Source organism: Mytilus trossulus, chromosome 4, assembly GCF_036588685.1.
Source record: "Mytilus trossulus isolate FHL-02 chromosome 4, PNRI_Mtr1.1.1.hap1, whole genome shotgun sequence".
NCBI lineage: Eukaryota > Metazoa > Mollusca > Bivalvia > Mytilida > Mytilidae > Mytilus > Mytilus trossulus.
This window is the reverse complement of record NC_086376.1, coordinates 17422755-17439100: the sequence shown is the minus strand read 5'-3', so window position 1 is coordinate 17439100 and position 16346 is coordinate 17422755. Positions and strand designations below refer to the sequence as shown.

General features: G+C 30.7%; 2 protein-coding genes and 1 long non-coding RNA gene across 3 annotated transcripts; all 3 read left to right on the top strand.

Moving 5' to 3' along the window:
* Window positions 1-1440: 1440 nt before the first annotated feature.
* LOC134713773 (uncharacterized) lies at window positions 1441-2768 on the top strand. Its single transcript, XR_010106376.1, has 3 exons — window positions 1441-1954; window positions 2096-2174; window positions 2741-2768. It is a non-coding gene; the product is annotated as an uncharacterized LOC134713773 (long non-coding RNA).
* Window positions 2769-7563: 4795 nt separating this feature from the next.
* On the top strand, window positions 7564-7977 carry LOC134716464 (ankyrin repeat domain-containing protein 34B-like). The gene has a single exon (XM_063579464.1). The coding sequence runs from the start codon at window positions 7564-7566 to the stop codon at window positions 7975-7977; it is 414 nt and encodes a 137-aa protein (XP_063435534.1).
* Window positions 7978-15279: 7302 nt separating this feature from the next.
* LOC134716463 (ankyrin repeat domain-containing protein 34A-like) lies at window positions 15280-15693 on the top strand. The gene has a single exon (XM_063579463.1). It carries the CDS (start codon window positions 15280-15282, stop codon window positions 15691-15693), a length of 414 nt encoding a protein of 137 aa, XP_063435533.1.
* The last annotated feature ends 653 nt before the right edge of the window (window positions 15694-16346 follow it).

The window sequence follows — 16346 nt, the reverse complement described above, 5'->3', positions numbered from 1 at the left end:
AATTAGCAAAACCACTACTAATTTCTGGCTATGGTGTGTGTTTACTTGTGTTGAGGTGTAATACCACCAAATCATGATATGTCGCATCCGGTTGCATACGAAAGTAGGCCTAAAAAAATATTCCCTTGAATTTGACAGTTATAGAAAATTAACCCTGCATTTCAATGCACTTAAATTTTTCTGAGTCGTAAATATGTATGTTGGAAGTCTGAAAGCATCATTCTTTTTTTATTTGATGGTCTTATAAAATATTTTGGAACGTTAAGGTTACATAGTTACCAAAGAAGGTAACCAGTAAATAACAGTTAAAAAATTGGGTTGTTTACTTCCGGTGTTGGTTAATTCTTATATGCAATGAAATGTAGTGTGAAATTTTCACTGTATCACTGGAAAGGATTAAACTTTATACATGCAAAGTATTTCTTTGGTTGAAATAAAGGTAAATACTGTACAATTTTTTTGAAAGTGCCAATTTAACAAAGACTAATAGGGAAAAATCAATGGTGGTATTACACCTATTTAGGGAAACTACATGTGCACTCGTGACCTTATTGTACTTTCCTTTTTAAAAGTTATTGATAAACCAGTTCATACATTGAAAACATGGACTTTTCGGAATGGATTTAGACACAGAAAGCACGTTTGAGGTAAAATTGCCTTGAAATGGGGGTTTACGGGTGTTTTCTAAGTAAAATGTGTGTACAGACGAAGCTGTATTTAGTTTACTGTGTTAAATTTTAAATTACCCTTACAGTTTTTCTTATACAACATGTGAATTTTTTATTTCAGTGTAAACCATGTTCTGAAGAGCATTCTGTTGAAAAATCTTATATGTGAATTGGTCTGCAGATGACACTTCAGCATTAGAGTAAGTATCAACTATTGTCATGTGTTGTTGTTGTTTTGGCCGCAAAAGTTTACAATTTGCCATTGTGCCATCTACATTTTGCACAGACAATAAATCATCTAAACACTTATTTGCCCTGGATTTATACACATCAGAATCCAGTTTCACATACTTAATCTTTATAACTCTTACCAATATATTTTTTGTACCAGCATTCCAAGGGACATAACCCTTTTTAAAAACATTTTGAGGTATTTATTTTATTACTCTTTCTCCCCATTTTCTAATGTAAAATACAAGAAAGAGGACTTTTTTGTGTAAATCTATTAGAAATATACTGTTATGAGTAAATAAAAAGACTTTGATACCAGTAACGATAAATGATTGACTGAAAGGGAACCGTTATTTGTCACACTAGGGGAACAGACCAAAAACTCAAGTTACAGATAAGGGCTTATCGAAACTTCCGTGTAGACTGTTAACATTTATAGAGACAGTTCTTTCAGCTAAAACACTTTAATTATTGATTTAACATTACATTTATTTCATTTTTGTGGGAAAATAATCACATGTGTTTTATTTTTTTGACAAAAGATATCAAGTGTTGATGAAAAAGGAAGGATGGAGGAAAAATGGACCAAAACAGACTAAAACAGACCTTCAAATGAACTCTATAAGGTGCAATAAAATTGTTTATCATCTTAAAGTTGTCTTTTGTATTCTATTTAATTGTTTGAATGCATAGATCATGAGTTTATGATCAGATATTAGTCAACACTGCATTTTATAATGATACACTGAAATAAGGATTTTTCGAAGAAATTTGACTGAAATTGCCAAAAGGATATGACCTTACATTATAGTGATTTTCTCTGAAACTATAGCTCTGACTGAGACAAAACTTGACAGTTATGCTTGAAGTAACTTGCAATTGGAGGGAAAAAAATTACATTTAGTTTATTTGACATTTAGGTGTTTTTTAGGGAAACTACATGTGCACTCGTGACCTTATTGTACTTTCATTTTTAAAAGTTTTTAATAAACCAGTTCATACATTGTAAACATGGACTTTTCGGAATGGATTTAGACACAGAAAGCACGTTTGAGGTAAAATTGCCTTGAAATGGGGTTTACGGGTGTTTTCTAAGTAAAATGGGTGGACAGACGAAGCTGTATTTAGTTTACTGTGTTAAATTCTAAATTACCCTTACAGTTTTTCTTATACAACATGTGAATTTTTTATTTCAGTGTAAACCATGTTCTGAAGAGCATTCTGTTGAAAAATCTTATATGTGAATTGGTCTGCAGATGACACTTCAGCATTAGAGTAAGTATCAACTATTGTCATGTGTTGTTGTTGTTTTGGGCGCAAAAGTTTACAGTTTGCCATTGTGCCATCTACATTTTGCACAGACAATAAATCATCTAAACACTTATTTGCCCTGGATTTATACACATCAGAATCCAGTATCACATACTTAATCTTTATAATTCTTACCAATATATTTTTTGTACCAGCATTCCAAGGGACATAACCCTTTTTAAAAACATTTTGAGGTATTTATTTTATTACTCTTTCTCCCCATTTTCTAATGTAAAATATAAGAAAGAGGACTTTTTTGTGTAAATCTATTAGAAATATACTGTTATGAGTAAATAAAAAGACTTTGATACCAGTAACGATAAATGATTGATTGAAAGGTAACCGTTATTTGTCACACTAGGGGAACAGACCAAAAACTCAAGTTACACATAAGGACTTATCGAAACTTCCGTGTAGACTGTTAACATTTATAGAGACAGTTCTTTCAGCTAAAACACTTTAATTATTGATTTAACATTACATTTATTTCATTTTTGTGGGAAAATAATCACATTTGTTTTATTTTTTAGACAAAAGATATCAAGTGTTGATGAAAAAGGAAGGATGGAGGAAAAATGGACCAAAACAGACTAAAACAAACCTTCAAATGAACTCTATAAGGTGCAATAAAATTGTTTATCATCTTAAAGTTGTCTTTTGTATTCTATTTAATTGTTTGAATGCATAGATCATGAGTTTATGATCAGATATTAGTCAACACTGCATTTTATAATGATACACTGAAATAAGGATTTTTCGAAGAAATTTGACTGAAATTGCCAAAGGATATGACCTTACATTATAGTGATTTTCTCTTAAACTATAGCTCTGATTGAGACAAAACTTGACAGTTATGCTTGAAGTAACTTGCAATTGGAGGGAAAAAAATTACATTAAGTTTATTTGACATTTAGGTGTTCTTTAGGTGTAATACCACCAAATCATGATACGTCGCATCCGGTTGCATACGAAAGTAGGCCTTCAAAAATATTCCCTTGAATTTGACAGTTATAGAAAATTAACCCTGCATTTCAATGCACTTACATTTTTCTGAGTCGTATATATGTATGTTGGAAGTCTGAAAGCATCATTCTTTTTTTATTTGATGGTCTTATAAAATATTTTGGAACGTTAAGGTTACATAGTTATCAAAGTAGGTAACCAGTAAATAACAGTGTAAAAATTGGGTTGTTTACTTCCGGTGTTGGTTACATTCTTATATGTAATGAAATGTAGTGTGAAATTTTCACTGTATCACTGGAAAGGATTAAACTTTATACATGCACAGTATTTCTTTGGTTGAAATAAAGGTAAATACTGTACAATTTTTTTAAAAGTGCCAATTTATCAAAGACTAATAGGGAAAAATCAATGGTGGTATTACACCTTGATATGTCTTTTGATTGAGTTAAATAAAGGCAACAGTAGTATACTGCTGTTCAAAACTCATAAATCCATGGACAAAAAACAAAATCGTGGTAACAAACTAAAAATGAGGGAAACGCATTAAATATAAGACGAGAAAAACGACACAACATTATTTGAATAACATTTGTTTGATTCGGGCGTCACTAATTTGTCTTATGTAGACAAAACGCACGTCTGGCGTAAATATAAACTTTCAATCCTTGTATCTCGTTTTTCGTGTTTTAAATTAGTCTGTTGGTTTTCATGTTAATATGGTTTTACACAAGTATTTTGTTTTATCCTTAATAGCTTGCTGTTCGGGATGAGCCAAGACTCCTAGGTGAAAACCGTATTTTGACCTATAATTGATTATTAGTACCAATTGTGACTTGGATGGAGACTTGTCTCATTGGCACTCATACCATATCTTCTTATATCTATCTTTCTATGTATAAACCGTTCGATCGACAAATGCATCATTTTAATACATTTGTTTTATTTGAACGAGAATGAACGAAAAAAAACCATTTTATTGTGTAGATATTTAGTCTTTAAGAGTCTTTTATATAAAGTGTTGTTGTACTGGAAAATATAACACTATTTTATGTTTATGTAATCAAAAGTCAAGTCTATCACATTTAAAAGGACCAACAAAACAATCTGTAACAAGTTCAAGGTTGACAGGTGTGGAATGGTATAAAAAAAACATTTTAAAGCAGTAATATCCACTATTCGTTTAAATCAGACTTAACAAAAACAACATGACCGGAACCAAAACTACGAAAGAACAATTAATCATAGCAGAAAATAATATTGAAAAGTAAAGCCCATTAACCTTTCCAAAGGTCATACTTATTTTTAAATGTTATCTCCTGGATGCCTTAATATATCTATATGTAGAATGATAAACCTCTTTATGTTGAAGTGATCGTTTTACTTAATCTGTTACTTATTTATTACTTTATTTGTTTCACTTGACTGGGCGAGGTGTAATCGGTTCGCTTATTTAAGACCAGTACATCTATAATCAGGCCTTCATCCTTATCTCCTCATCTTCAAATAGACTGTTAAAATGCAGATTAAAACGTAAGATCCGCCCGATCAGTTGAAATAACATTGGCAATATATCTATGTGATTTGTCAATGTTTTAAACTAGAAACAGTGGACTTACATTTACGATTCCTGTGCTCATTCAAAACATAATGGTGAAAGATGTTAAGCTTAAATTGGACCACGACATTGACTTTTTGGTATACATTAATTGTTTAACGGGATAATATATGCACTTAGCTTAGCTTATAGTTTTTGTGTATTATGCCTTTTGTAATTAGGCTACAGTTTACCATCTAAATCAGCAAAACATCATCATGATAGGTAATGCAGTCTTTGTCCTGTTTAAGTTAACGTTCACTCTAATTTCATGTATATCTTGAAATGGTTTGCCGTCTAGAAATTTATTCATAATTCGCAATAAGACTTTACAGATCCGAATTCAACATGAAGCTCATTGATATCAAACAGCATTACGATAAAACCTATATCAGGTTCTTAACATCAGACGGACATATGCACATTTGACTGAGCCTAAAATGGGGAGTTTTTTTTTCTAAACCATTCTTCATATTGTAAAAATTTGAACATTATATAGTGAACAATAAATATTTTATGAACAAATCAGTGCATTATAAACACTGTATTCCTTCAAATATATGGTGTAAAGTTAATCTGGGCACTAGTCAATTTAAAATTGTAACCAAAGAAACAATAATCAAAGAAATTTACGCAGTAATTGAAAATTCTTCAGCCGCTTGAATGACATGCTTTCACCTTACACTGTAAAAATAATTGTGAATTGAAAAATTACGCAATAGGGAAAAATAGCACAACGAAAAGCGATCATCTCTTAAATTTGCATTAAAGAACAAAAAGAAAGGGACGGAACAAATATTCGTCTTAATGTAGAAACTGTTACCTTAAAATAGTAATTGCTGTTAACTTAAATAAAAAAGGTTGCAGATATCGTTCATTGTACATTTTAATTAAAAAAAAATTCTTCAAGACTTTAAAATAATTTTAAAGGGTAACTTTAAATCCGATGTTCAATGCAGATTGTATTTAAATCTGGCTGTGTTTAAAAGCTCGTAAAACTATCGCAATTTTTAAGTTTTTAATTAAAAAAAATACAATATACAACATGCATGATTTTTTTAGTTTCCTTTTAACATTTCATTCTTACATTATTAAATTCATCGGACAATAATTTACACGAACTTTTTGTGAAAAGAGTACCAACTATCTAAGCTAAGACAATATTGGGGGGGGGGTACATTTTTTTCCAAGTTAATTCTATTATAATATTTGTGCAATGTTGAACATAATAGCCGTCATTAATCCAAATAATAAAAATAAATTCCTTCATATAGTTATATTTTGCCATACGTTTATATTGGTTGTTTGTTAGGTGATTACTCAAAACCACCGTTATTTAAACATCCTGTTTGTGAGATGAAGATTCATTTCAATCCCGAAATTTCGTCTACTGATATATTAAGTTTCATCAGTGTATAACACAGAGAGGCTCTGGAGGTACATTATTCCCATTTTGTTTGGATGTGAATCATCGATGTTTACAGCAATATCAAAGAATAAGATGATGATGGCAGAAAGAACTATGGGCGTCATGCGGCAAATATTACATGCATATCGGGGGATGAGTTTTCAATCTGTATGAAAAGATTTCCAATACAACCATATTACCTGTTGGTGACCTTCTGCTGTTGTTTTTTTTTTTTGTCGGGTTGTTGTCTCTTTGACACATTCCCCATTTCTATTCTCAATTTTATTAAGAAGGAATGTTTACATGCTATACTCTCACTAGTATTACAGGGATCTTGTGGGGTTCACCTTAGACACACATCTTTTTAACGGTGTTTAAAAAAAAAGACCGAACCAATTTAATGCCATATTTCCCTATTTTTTTAATACCGCAAAAAGTTTTTTATCTGACAAGAATACCCCTATATTTTAAGTCCCGTAACTTTCTACCCAGTCGTATAAACGAATCGTCGACAAGTGCGTACATTTTTTTAAATCAATGTTCCAATCTGTCATTCACTATTGTCAACGAGTATATATTACATTTTCCCAAATTCACCCTTGGAAAAAATATTTAAATAGATTTTAATGTCATCAAATCTTTATTTTTGGGGTATTTTGATTTACATAAAAAGTATTTTATCGAAATTGTCAGGACCGCAATCCTAACTACTGCACTGATCATACTAACTGACACTATCGTGGACTAAAAGTCTGTCAGCTGTTGGGTATAAATTCAGAGCTTATAAATTAAATTACGCTTAACCTTTTGTAGAAGCATCTTTATTTATCTACACGTGGAACTAAATAGAATCAAAATGAGGGATGTGTATTTACCTAGAACGTTATGATCTATGTGATAAAAAGGGAATACAAAGAAGAGCTAAGTCAAAACAAATAAAAACTTTATCTTAACAAGTACAATCCTCAGTTCGAAACAGTATCTTAGTTTTTAAACGGGAAGACCTAATAGAATTGTTAGACCATACAAGCACGAAAGCATTATATACTAAGATCATGATAGCCCTGACCAACACGACTTACAAGCATTTTGACGTTTGAGTGCTTGTCTTTACACATGGCTTTCTTATTCGGCACCAGTGTCATAAGTGTTTTATTCATTCGCATCCTTTTCATTACAATGTTTAGTAGTTTGGATTTTAAAATTTCAGTTTTGCTTATAATAGGAGTTTTCACTTGATAATTTAAGGCGTAATAAATACATTTACTCTCAATTTATCGTCCAATGGAATAGTGCTACTAACCACATGACATAGTGTTACTTTACTATTTAAAGAGCTTAATCATGTTACTATCTAATAGATACAAACCTTCCACTAATTAGTAAACATGTCAACTGGAAACTGCTTTGAGGTCATGATGAAAAGATGGAGAAAGAAAGATTTCACTTCTAAATATACTGTGGATGAAGATGTACAGCAGGTATTTATCGCAATATCTGAAGGAAAATTAAGACTAGCCAGAATTCTCATAGAACGAAAAGTGAATGTGAATTGTACAGATAATGCGGGAAGAACTCCGTTGATGGCTTTATGCAGACTTAATAATTCCAGAATAAACGAAGAACACAGATTAAGTTTTGTAAAATTTCTGCTAAATGAAGAGGAAACAATTCTCAATGCTACTGATATGTTTGGAAAACAAGCTTTAGATTATGCCTGTGAAAACGAGTTGCATCAAGTGGTCAAGGTTATTTCTCGTGCCATAGAAGACTTTTTTAACAACCTTCTGGTAGAATTTTGACATTTCTACATGTATGAAATAACTATCATCTTAAATAACCATATATTTATGTTATTGTTAATATTAACCTCTAATGATTAAAAAAATACTCATATTATGTTATTTGTGTTTGTCATTTATTTCTCCAGACATTTTCTCTTCAGTCCATCAGCCTGATGACCACAGTCAATTAAGAGATTTGATTTCAAATCTTCAAATATTTTGATGATTTTTTAAGATTTTTATCCAAGCTTAGAAGCGTGGTCTAGCTTTAACTTTAAATATGTGATTAATTGGGTTTTATTCAATTTAATTAATTATTATTCGTTACTTATATTTTCTGTTTTTCCACTACTAAGTAACGATATAAAAAATGGGGTCATTCCTATCTGATCAAAAACATTTCAAATGAGACAGTCTTAAGCCAATCACTTATTACAAAAGACGAGAGACGAACGATACCAAAGGGACAGTCAAACTCATAAATAAAATCGAAAATAAACTGACAACGCCAAGCCTAAAAATGAAAACGACAAACAGACAAACAGTAGTTTAACAACACAGAAAACTTAAGAATAAGCAACACGCATCGCATTAAAAAACTACAACAAAGGATTATAGCTGGTTAGGGTTTGCTTTTACAAAAGAAAGAGTTTTAAAAATGCCTAGATGTGTAAAGTATATAAAACCATGACTTAAATGACCTACATATGCGACTTTATCTTCCATATTGATGAACCACTACCCTACACATTTAAAAACAAACAAGACATCTCTTTCAAATTCCTATTCGAATACCTTGATAGAAATTACTTTTTTTTATGCCGTCCATTACAGGATGCGCTAATAGAACTACAAATTGTTCCAATGGTTCAGAAAAAACACTACAACCATAAAAGATATATGTACCATACTTCACGAGTCATGTTTGGCGATATTTCATATAAAGAAATCAGACAAAAACGTCTGCCTTGTTTTGATAGTTTGTTTCAAATTCCCTATAATTGGTTTGACCAGGTTTTCTTATGCATAGCGGATAAAATAGGGGCAAAAGATATCAGAGGGACAGTCAAACTCATATATCGAAAATAAACTGAAAAAACTATGGCCCACAAAAAGGAAAAAGTAATAGTACACACAAGACACAATTCAGAAAACAATAGACAAAGCAAAACCAGCTCCACCAAAGACTGGGATAATATAATGATTTAAGTATAGTTTCACCCGACTAGGCATTGTATAAACGTTGTATGTATGTTAGTTTAGGCAATAGTTTTCAGAGATTATTCCATCCGTAAACTACAAATGTTTATCATCATTCTTTCTTGCCCTGATCAACTGCCCAATTTTAACAACTGACATTTGAGGCATGCCTACGAAAAGTTCGTCTAGATTACTAGAATACTACTTGTGAGGTCTGTTATTAGTTCTAAAAACATTATGTGATTGGTTTATCAACATTCGTCAAGCTAGTGTTTTCAGAAATGTGCCGATTTGTTTGTCTTGTTTTGACTGAAACGTGTACTTGTAAAGTACGATTGTCTCTTCGTTTCATTGTTTCTATTTTTATTTGTTTCCTTTCTCATTGCAATAGTGTTATGTACACAGCGAACAACTTGACATTCTGATTAATTTTTTTTCTTCTAAATCATGACCACGGTATCTATCGGTAGAAATAATTGAATGTTTAGGCAATGAGTATAGATGTAAATCATTTTTCTCCTCTCTTTTTTCTTTCGCACTGCCTGACTGAAATATACTTTAAGTAGCTGTGATAAAAGTTAGATCAAATGGAAGATAAGAATGTCACTTCTTGAAGTATCTAACTATAGCATAACAAGACTAACTTTAGTCATCTTTAATACTGAGCATTTGACAATATCTACTTTAAAAACATTTAAATCATTATAAGTTGAAATATATTATCGAAGTGGAAATTCTTTTATGAAGGTGATGTAGGAACATTAATCCACATACGAAAATGCCTGTACCAAGACAGGAATATGACTGTTGTTCTCAGTTCGTTTGATGTGTTTGGGCTTTGATTAAATTGTCGCATTTTATGTTTAAACAAAGACAAGAAGGATATATATATAAAATAATTATTGCTGTGTATCATGACATAGGTCTCTTAGATGTAAGCAAGCACAATGTATTTGAGATGGAATTATATTATTACGCGAAAACTTTGAGATCGAGATCAGTGAAAGAAAAAATATCTCACCTTTTTTTTAATATCTAAAATTCATACAGATTATTTATGACAGATATATAAAAAAATAACATTTTCAATAATAGAGATCTATATCCATATTGGTGATTGTGTTTATAAGATAAAAATGAAACCATTTTTTAGATATGACTTTTTGAAAGGTTATTCTATTTTTTATGTCATGTTTGTTATTGTTGTGTGTCCTTTTGTCCTTTGTGTTTTTTGTCATGTCATTGTATGTTTGACCTTTTTTTTTGAAATGCCGAATATGGTGAAATAAAGCTTTCAGATGATAGCCGCAGTTTTAAAATAAATTCTTATTTTGAATTGGGATTTTAGAAAAGTAATAAATCCCCAACCAATGAGCAGAAAGTATCCATTGAAACTTATACATCAACGTTACTTCTATTAAAAATACTTTTTTGGTTTGATATAAATAAGAATATTTAAAACCATCTCAAGTTTAGGAATAATCTGTCTTATGCAAAACTTTTATGGATTCAATGTTCGAATGCGCAATAAGTTAGGTCATTTTTTTAGATACGAGGCGTTAACTGCAAAGGGTTTTCAAAATCTGTTAAAATGCAGGAATGAAAGAACACTTTGCTGAAACTTATTTTACGTCAATCTTTATAGACCCAAATGTTACAATACTATGGAACGCCACAGCTGTCTTATGTGGAACTCTGATATTACTTTATGTTATTGTATTATTACTTAATGATGTTTTGTTTTTACCTATTATAGTTTTGACATTACGTAATGATGTTTTAATATACTCAATATGAAATAGTCATTACTTAATGATATTTCGATAGTACATGATATGGTAACGTTTAAACATAAGTATGAATAATGGAAAAGTTAACGGGTTTCACTTTTTGCTATTATGAACTGTTCTTTTGTAATTTTTTGTTTAGATCATGATGTTTCACGACCTGTCGGTTGCAGACCTTTCTTAAGTCTTCTTTAAAAGGGATAGCCAATATTACTGCTTGAATATGTCATGAGGACAAATCGTTTCTGTATCTGTCAACACCTGTCAACCTTGAACTTGTCAAGAGTATATGCCAACTCTAGGCTTTTTATAGATTGTTGTGTTGGGCCCTTTTCATATTATAGACTTTTGATTACATAAACGATAATCGTAGTGTTTTTTTTCCAGTACAACAAAACTTTATATAATAGACACCTGAAAGCTAGATATACACATATTGAAATGTATTTTTTCTTTTATTCTCATACAAATAAAACAAATGTAATAAAATTGTATTGTCGATTGACATATAAACGTAGATGGATATAAAAAGCTATGGTATGAGTGCCTATTAGACAGCTTTCCATCCAAGTCACAATTTGGAATAGTAAATAGTGATAGGTCAAAGTACGGTCTTAACCGCAGAGCCTTGGCTCATACCGAACAGCAAGCTCCAAAAAAATACTAGTGTAAAACCATATTAACGAAAAACCAACAGACTTATTATATATATACAACACAAAAAACGAGAAACACTTATTAACACTATAAAATATCAATTGAAATTGCTTTACTCAATTAAAAGACATATCAACACACACTAAACAGATGAATTTGATAAATGATACTATATCCCTTCTGAATAAGTCTGCTTAAAGGTTTGGTTAGCTTTTGATGTGATTGAAGTAAGTGTGTAGCTCTGTCAAGATTATAACCATGAAATAAAATTGAGAATGGAAATGAGGACTGCGTCAATGGGACAACAACCCGACTAAATCGCACATAACAGCCGCAGGCCACCAATGAGTCTTCCATGCAGCGAGAAAATCCCACAACTGGTGGAGTGCTTTAGATTGCCCCAAAATAACAATGTTATCAGATCAGTGATAATGGACGTCATACTAAACTGTGAAATATATAAAAGAAACTAATATTAAAAATCATACTAGACTACCAAAGGCCAAGACAACTCCCAATCCAAATAACAATTTAAAAAGGTAAACCATTATAGGTCAAGGTACGGCCATCAACACAGAGCCTTGACTCACACCGAACAACAAGCTGTAAAGAGCCCAAAATATTACTAGTGTAAAACCATTCAAACGAGAAAACCAACGGTCTAATCTATATAAAAAACAGAAACGGGAAACACATAAAAAAAACAAAAATTACTGTACATCAGATTCCTGACTAAGGACAGGTGCAACCATTTGCAGCGGGATCAAACGTTTAAATGTAGCAAACCTTCTTTCTTTTCTTAAACAATAACATACAACCAAAACGTAGAAAAACGCACGATAAAATATCAATTGAAAGTCTTAACTCAATCAAAAAACGTAAATTAAACATTTTTTTTTCGATTTCAATCCTTCCCATATGCTGTATCTCTAGCCAATGTAGAAAAATAACACACAACATAACGCACAGTAAAACTCAGTTTAAAAGAAGTCCGAGTAACATAATAGGTAACAAAAGAAACTGAAAAAAATGACAATGATACATACATTGACATAGGTCTACTAGCAGTTACTGTCAATACAGATTGGATATAAAATTCCTAAACTTGTAAAATGTCTGTATGTTGATTAATATTAAAGAATTATGTCCTTGCACCGATGATAAAATTTAGTACATTATTTAACTAGTTTGTGCTATCGAAAACCCTAGTGTAATACTGTAAATTCAGAAATTATTGCGAGGTTTTTATTATTGCGAATAATGCGACTGAGTTGTAAACGCAATAATTAAAACTCGCATTTTGTAATATTTTAACTGAATTAAGCAGGACTTTTCTCAAAATCGTAAAAATTAAAATCGCATTCAAGTGTAAAATGACAAAATCGCAATAATAAATGCACGCAATAAATTCTGAATTTACAGTAATTTGAAGTAGCACAAAGGTCTATTTTATTAAAGTCAAATACTTTGTTACATACACGAGTGAATCGAACAAGTTGAGATACATAAACATAATAAGATGTCGATAAGTGAGTGTCAAGATAAAAAAAAATGGACGATTAAAAATTGGAAATGAAAAACTCTCTCTTTTATCATTAAGTTTGGTAAAAGCTTCGTTTAGTTATAGACATCACAATATCTATTTAAAAAGGGCAGTGTTATATGTTAAACGTACCTCTTTTATACCAGCTGAAATAAGTTTTATGAATCTTATCAAAGTTGTCAAAAGTTATATCTGGTTTTTTTGATCATTGAGTTGGAAGTAGCGAGGTTTGAATATCAAAGGACATTTTCGTCGATGACGACAGAATATAGATATATAGATTCTATTTTGTTGTGTGCCCTTGTTTGATGATGCATCTCTTTTTTATACTGAATTCAGAGGAAAAGGGCAAAAATTATATACTAAGCTTTTTACATTTATTTGTTAAAAAACCCCATTCATAATACCAAAATCGTTTTAGACAATTTCATGAAAAAAACAAATTTTAAGCGTCAGCAGTTCTTATGACCTTGATAACTTTCAGGCCAGAAAACTGAAATTTCAATGTTTTCCTTAAATGAAGTTTAGGTGCAATGTCATTTAATTTTATAGAAAAAAAGACCCTCATCATACACTGTGTCTCTTTGATCAGTTTTTGTATTATATTGCAAACATTTTAAAATAAAATCAGATTACATTACTAGAAAATGGAAACGGTTATTATGTCAAAATGACAACCGCAACTTAAAGGTTCAACACTGCAAAGACTATAGGTTTATGATGCCAAATTGCGGGATTAAACACGACGCGCAGTAAAACTTATATTTGAAGAATCCGAGTATGATGTTAAATGATATCAAAGAAGACAATTAGGTGAATGAAAATGACAACCATAAATCAACAAAGAACTATCAGCAGTTACGTATATAAGAGTTGGCTTATGTCCTCAATAAAACTGATTGAAATATTGTTTTAATCAGATTTAGCCTATATCAAAGTTTCATATTCACGTTCGTGATTTACTAAAAAATGAAATTCTACTTATTAATAACACATGCAGTTAAAATTGGAAAAAAATATATTAAGAGAAGACATACATAAGACAGAACACATTAACGCGCAATGATTTTGTCAATGTCGTGATGTAGTCTTTAATGATTCACAATTGTTTATATCATGTGACGATCATTCATAAACTTTTCCAAGAAAAAAGTATGAATCATTAAGTGTTTTCTTGTTAACAGAAAATTAATCAAACAATTCCAATTTCATAAAACAATTCTTTTGTTTATAGTTTATATATGATTTTAAAGGAACATATTTCAGTTACATATTAATGTTCTGTCTAATTTTCAGACAAACAAATAACATTTCTAAACAAAATGGACCCTATGTGTGTAACATTTGTATCGGGTAATAAGCCTTTCAAATTGATAGGTCATTTAAAACGTCTGTCCTGAAAATCGCAATTTTTAATTCCTGTATCAAGAAAAGGTTGTATGATTGTCCTTGGTTAAACATGACATTATCTTTCGTATTTGTTTTAGAAAAACAAGTCTTCAGTGAAATAAAATCTACATGAACTAAATTGTAAATTAATCAAAATTGATATCAAAGTTATTATTTTGGTATTGATTGAGTTTAAAAATTGTAAAATTGCTATGCATATCATGTTACATTCTTATTCATATCTAATTGAATTGATGATGGTTATTTGAAACATTGACTATATTAATTGAAACAACTTTTCAGAATTTTCTAAATAGAATCTTAGGTTTTTAACGGGAACACTTCAAAAGTATTGTTTTATCATTTGATTGTGCCGATTGATTAGGGACTTTCAGTTTTGCATTTTCCTGTGTTTTTGTGATTTTACTTTTTATCATGAAAACACAATAACATAGACTACTGAGATGATGATAGCACTGGCTAACACCCTACCCGCAGAAATGACGATCCAGTGCTTACCAATGAAAACATATGTAACACATGTCCATTTGATTCGTCACCAGTGTTGAATCTTACGCATCCTCTTCATTATAAAGTTCAGTAGTTTGGGTTTTACAATTTTCAGTTTTGCTTATGAAAAATGGAAAAGTGTTACTAACCACATGACATAGTAGAGCTTTACTATTTAAGGCGATAAATCATGTAACTATCGAAAAGATACAAACCTTCCACTCAAAAATAAACATGTCAACTAGAAACTGCTTTAAAGCCATGATGAAAAGATGGAGCAAGAAAGCTTTCACTTCTAAATATTCTGTGGATGAAGATGTGCAGCAAGTATTTATCGCAATTTCTGAAGGAAAATTAAGACTAGCCAGAATTCTTATTGAAAGGAAAGTAAATGTGAATTGTACAGACACTACTGGGAGAACTCCGTTGATGGCTTTATGCAGACTTAATTATACAACCATAAACGTAGAACATCGATTGAGTTTTGTAAAATTTCTGTTAAATGAAGAGAAATTAATTCTCAATGCTACTGATATGTTTGGAAAACAAGCTTTATACTATGCCTGTGAAAACGAGTTGCATCAAGTGGTCAAGGTTATTTCTCGTGCAATAGAAGACTATTTAAACAAGCTTTTGCTAGAATTTTAACAGTACTACATGTATAAAATAACTATCATCTTAAATAACCATAAACATTATGTATTTGTAAACATTAACCTCAAATGTTAAAAAATACTCATATCATGTTAACTTTATTTGTCATTTAGTTCTCAAGACGCTTTCTGTTCAGTTCATCAGCCTGATTACCAGAGACAATAAAGAAATTTGATTATAAATCTTCAAATATTTTTTAGATATTTTTGATTTTTATCCAAGCTTGTGAGCATGATCTAGCTATAACTTTACATTGGTGATTAATTGAGTTTAATTGAGTTTAAACTAATTAAGCTTATTATCAACCGTTACTTATGTCTTCTGTTTTTCTGCTAGTAGTAAGTGCTTACATTTGTAACGATATAAAAGCAATTTCAAATGATACAGTCTGAGGCCAATTACTTATTACCTCAAAGGCTTATAGCTGCTTAGAGTTTGCTTTTACAAAAGAATGAGTTTCAAAAAAGGCCTTTGATTCGTACAATATATAAAACGATGACTTAAAAATGACACCAATCTGCTATTTTATCATCTATTTTGAGATATTGATAAACCACTACCTTACAAAAGCAATATATCTCGTTCAAATTCCTATTCAAATATCTTGATAGATATTACTTTTTTAATGCCTTCTTTAACAAGATTCA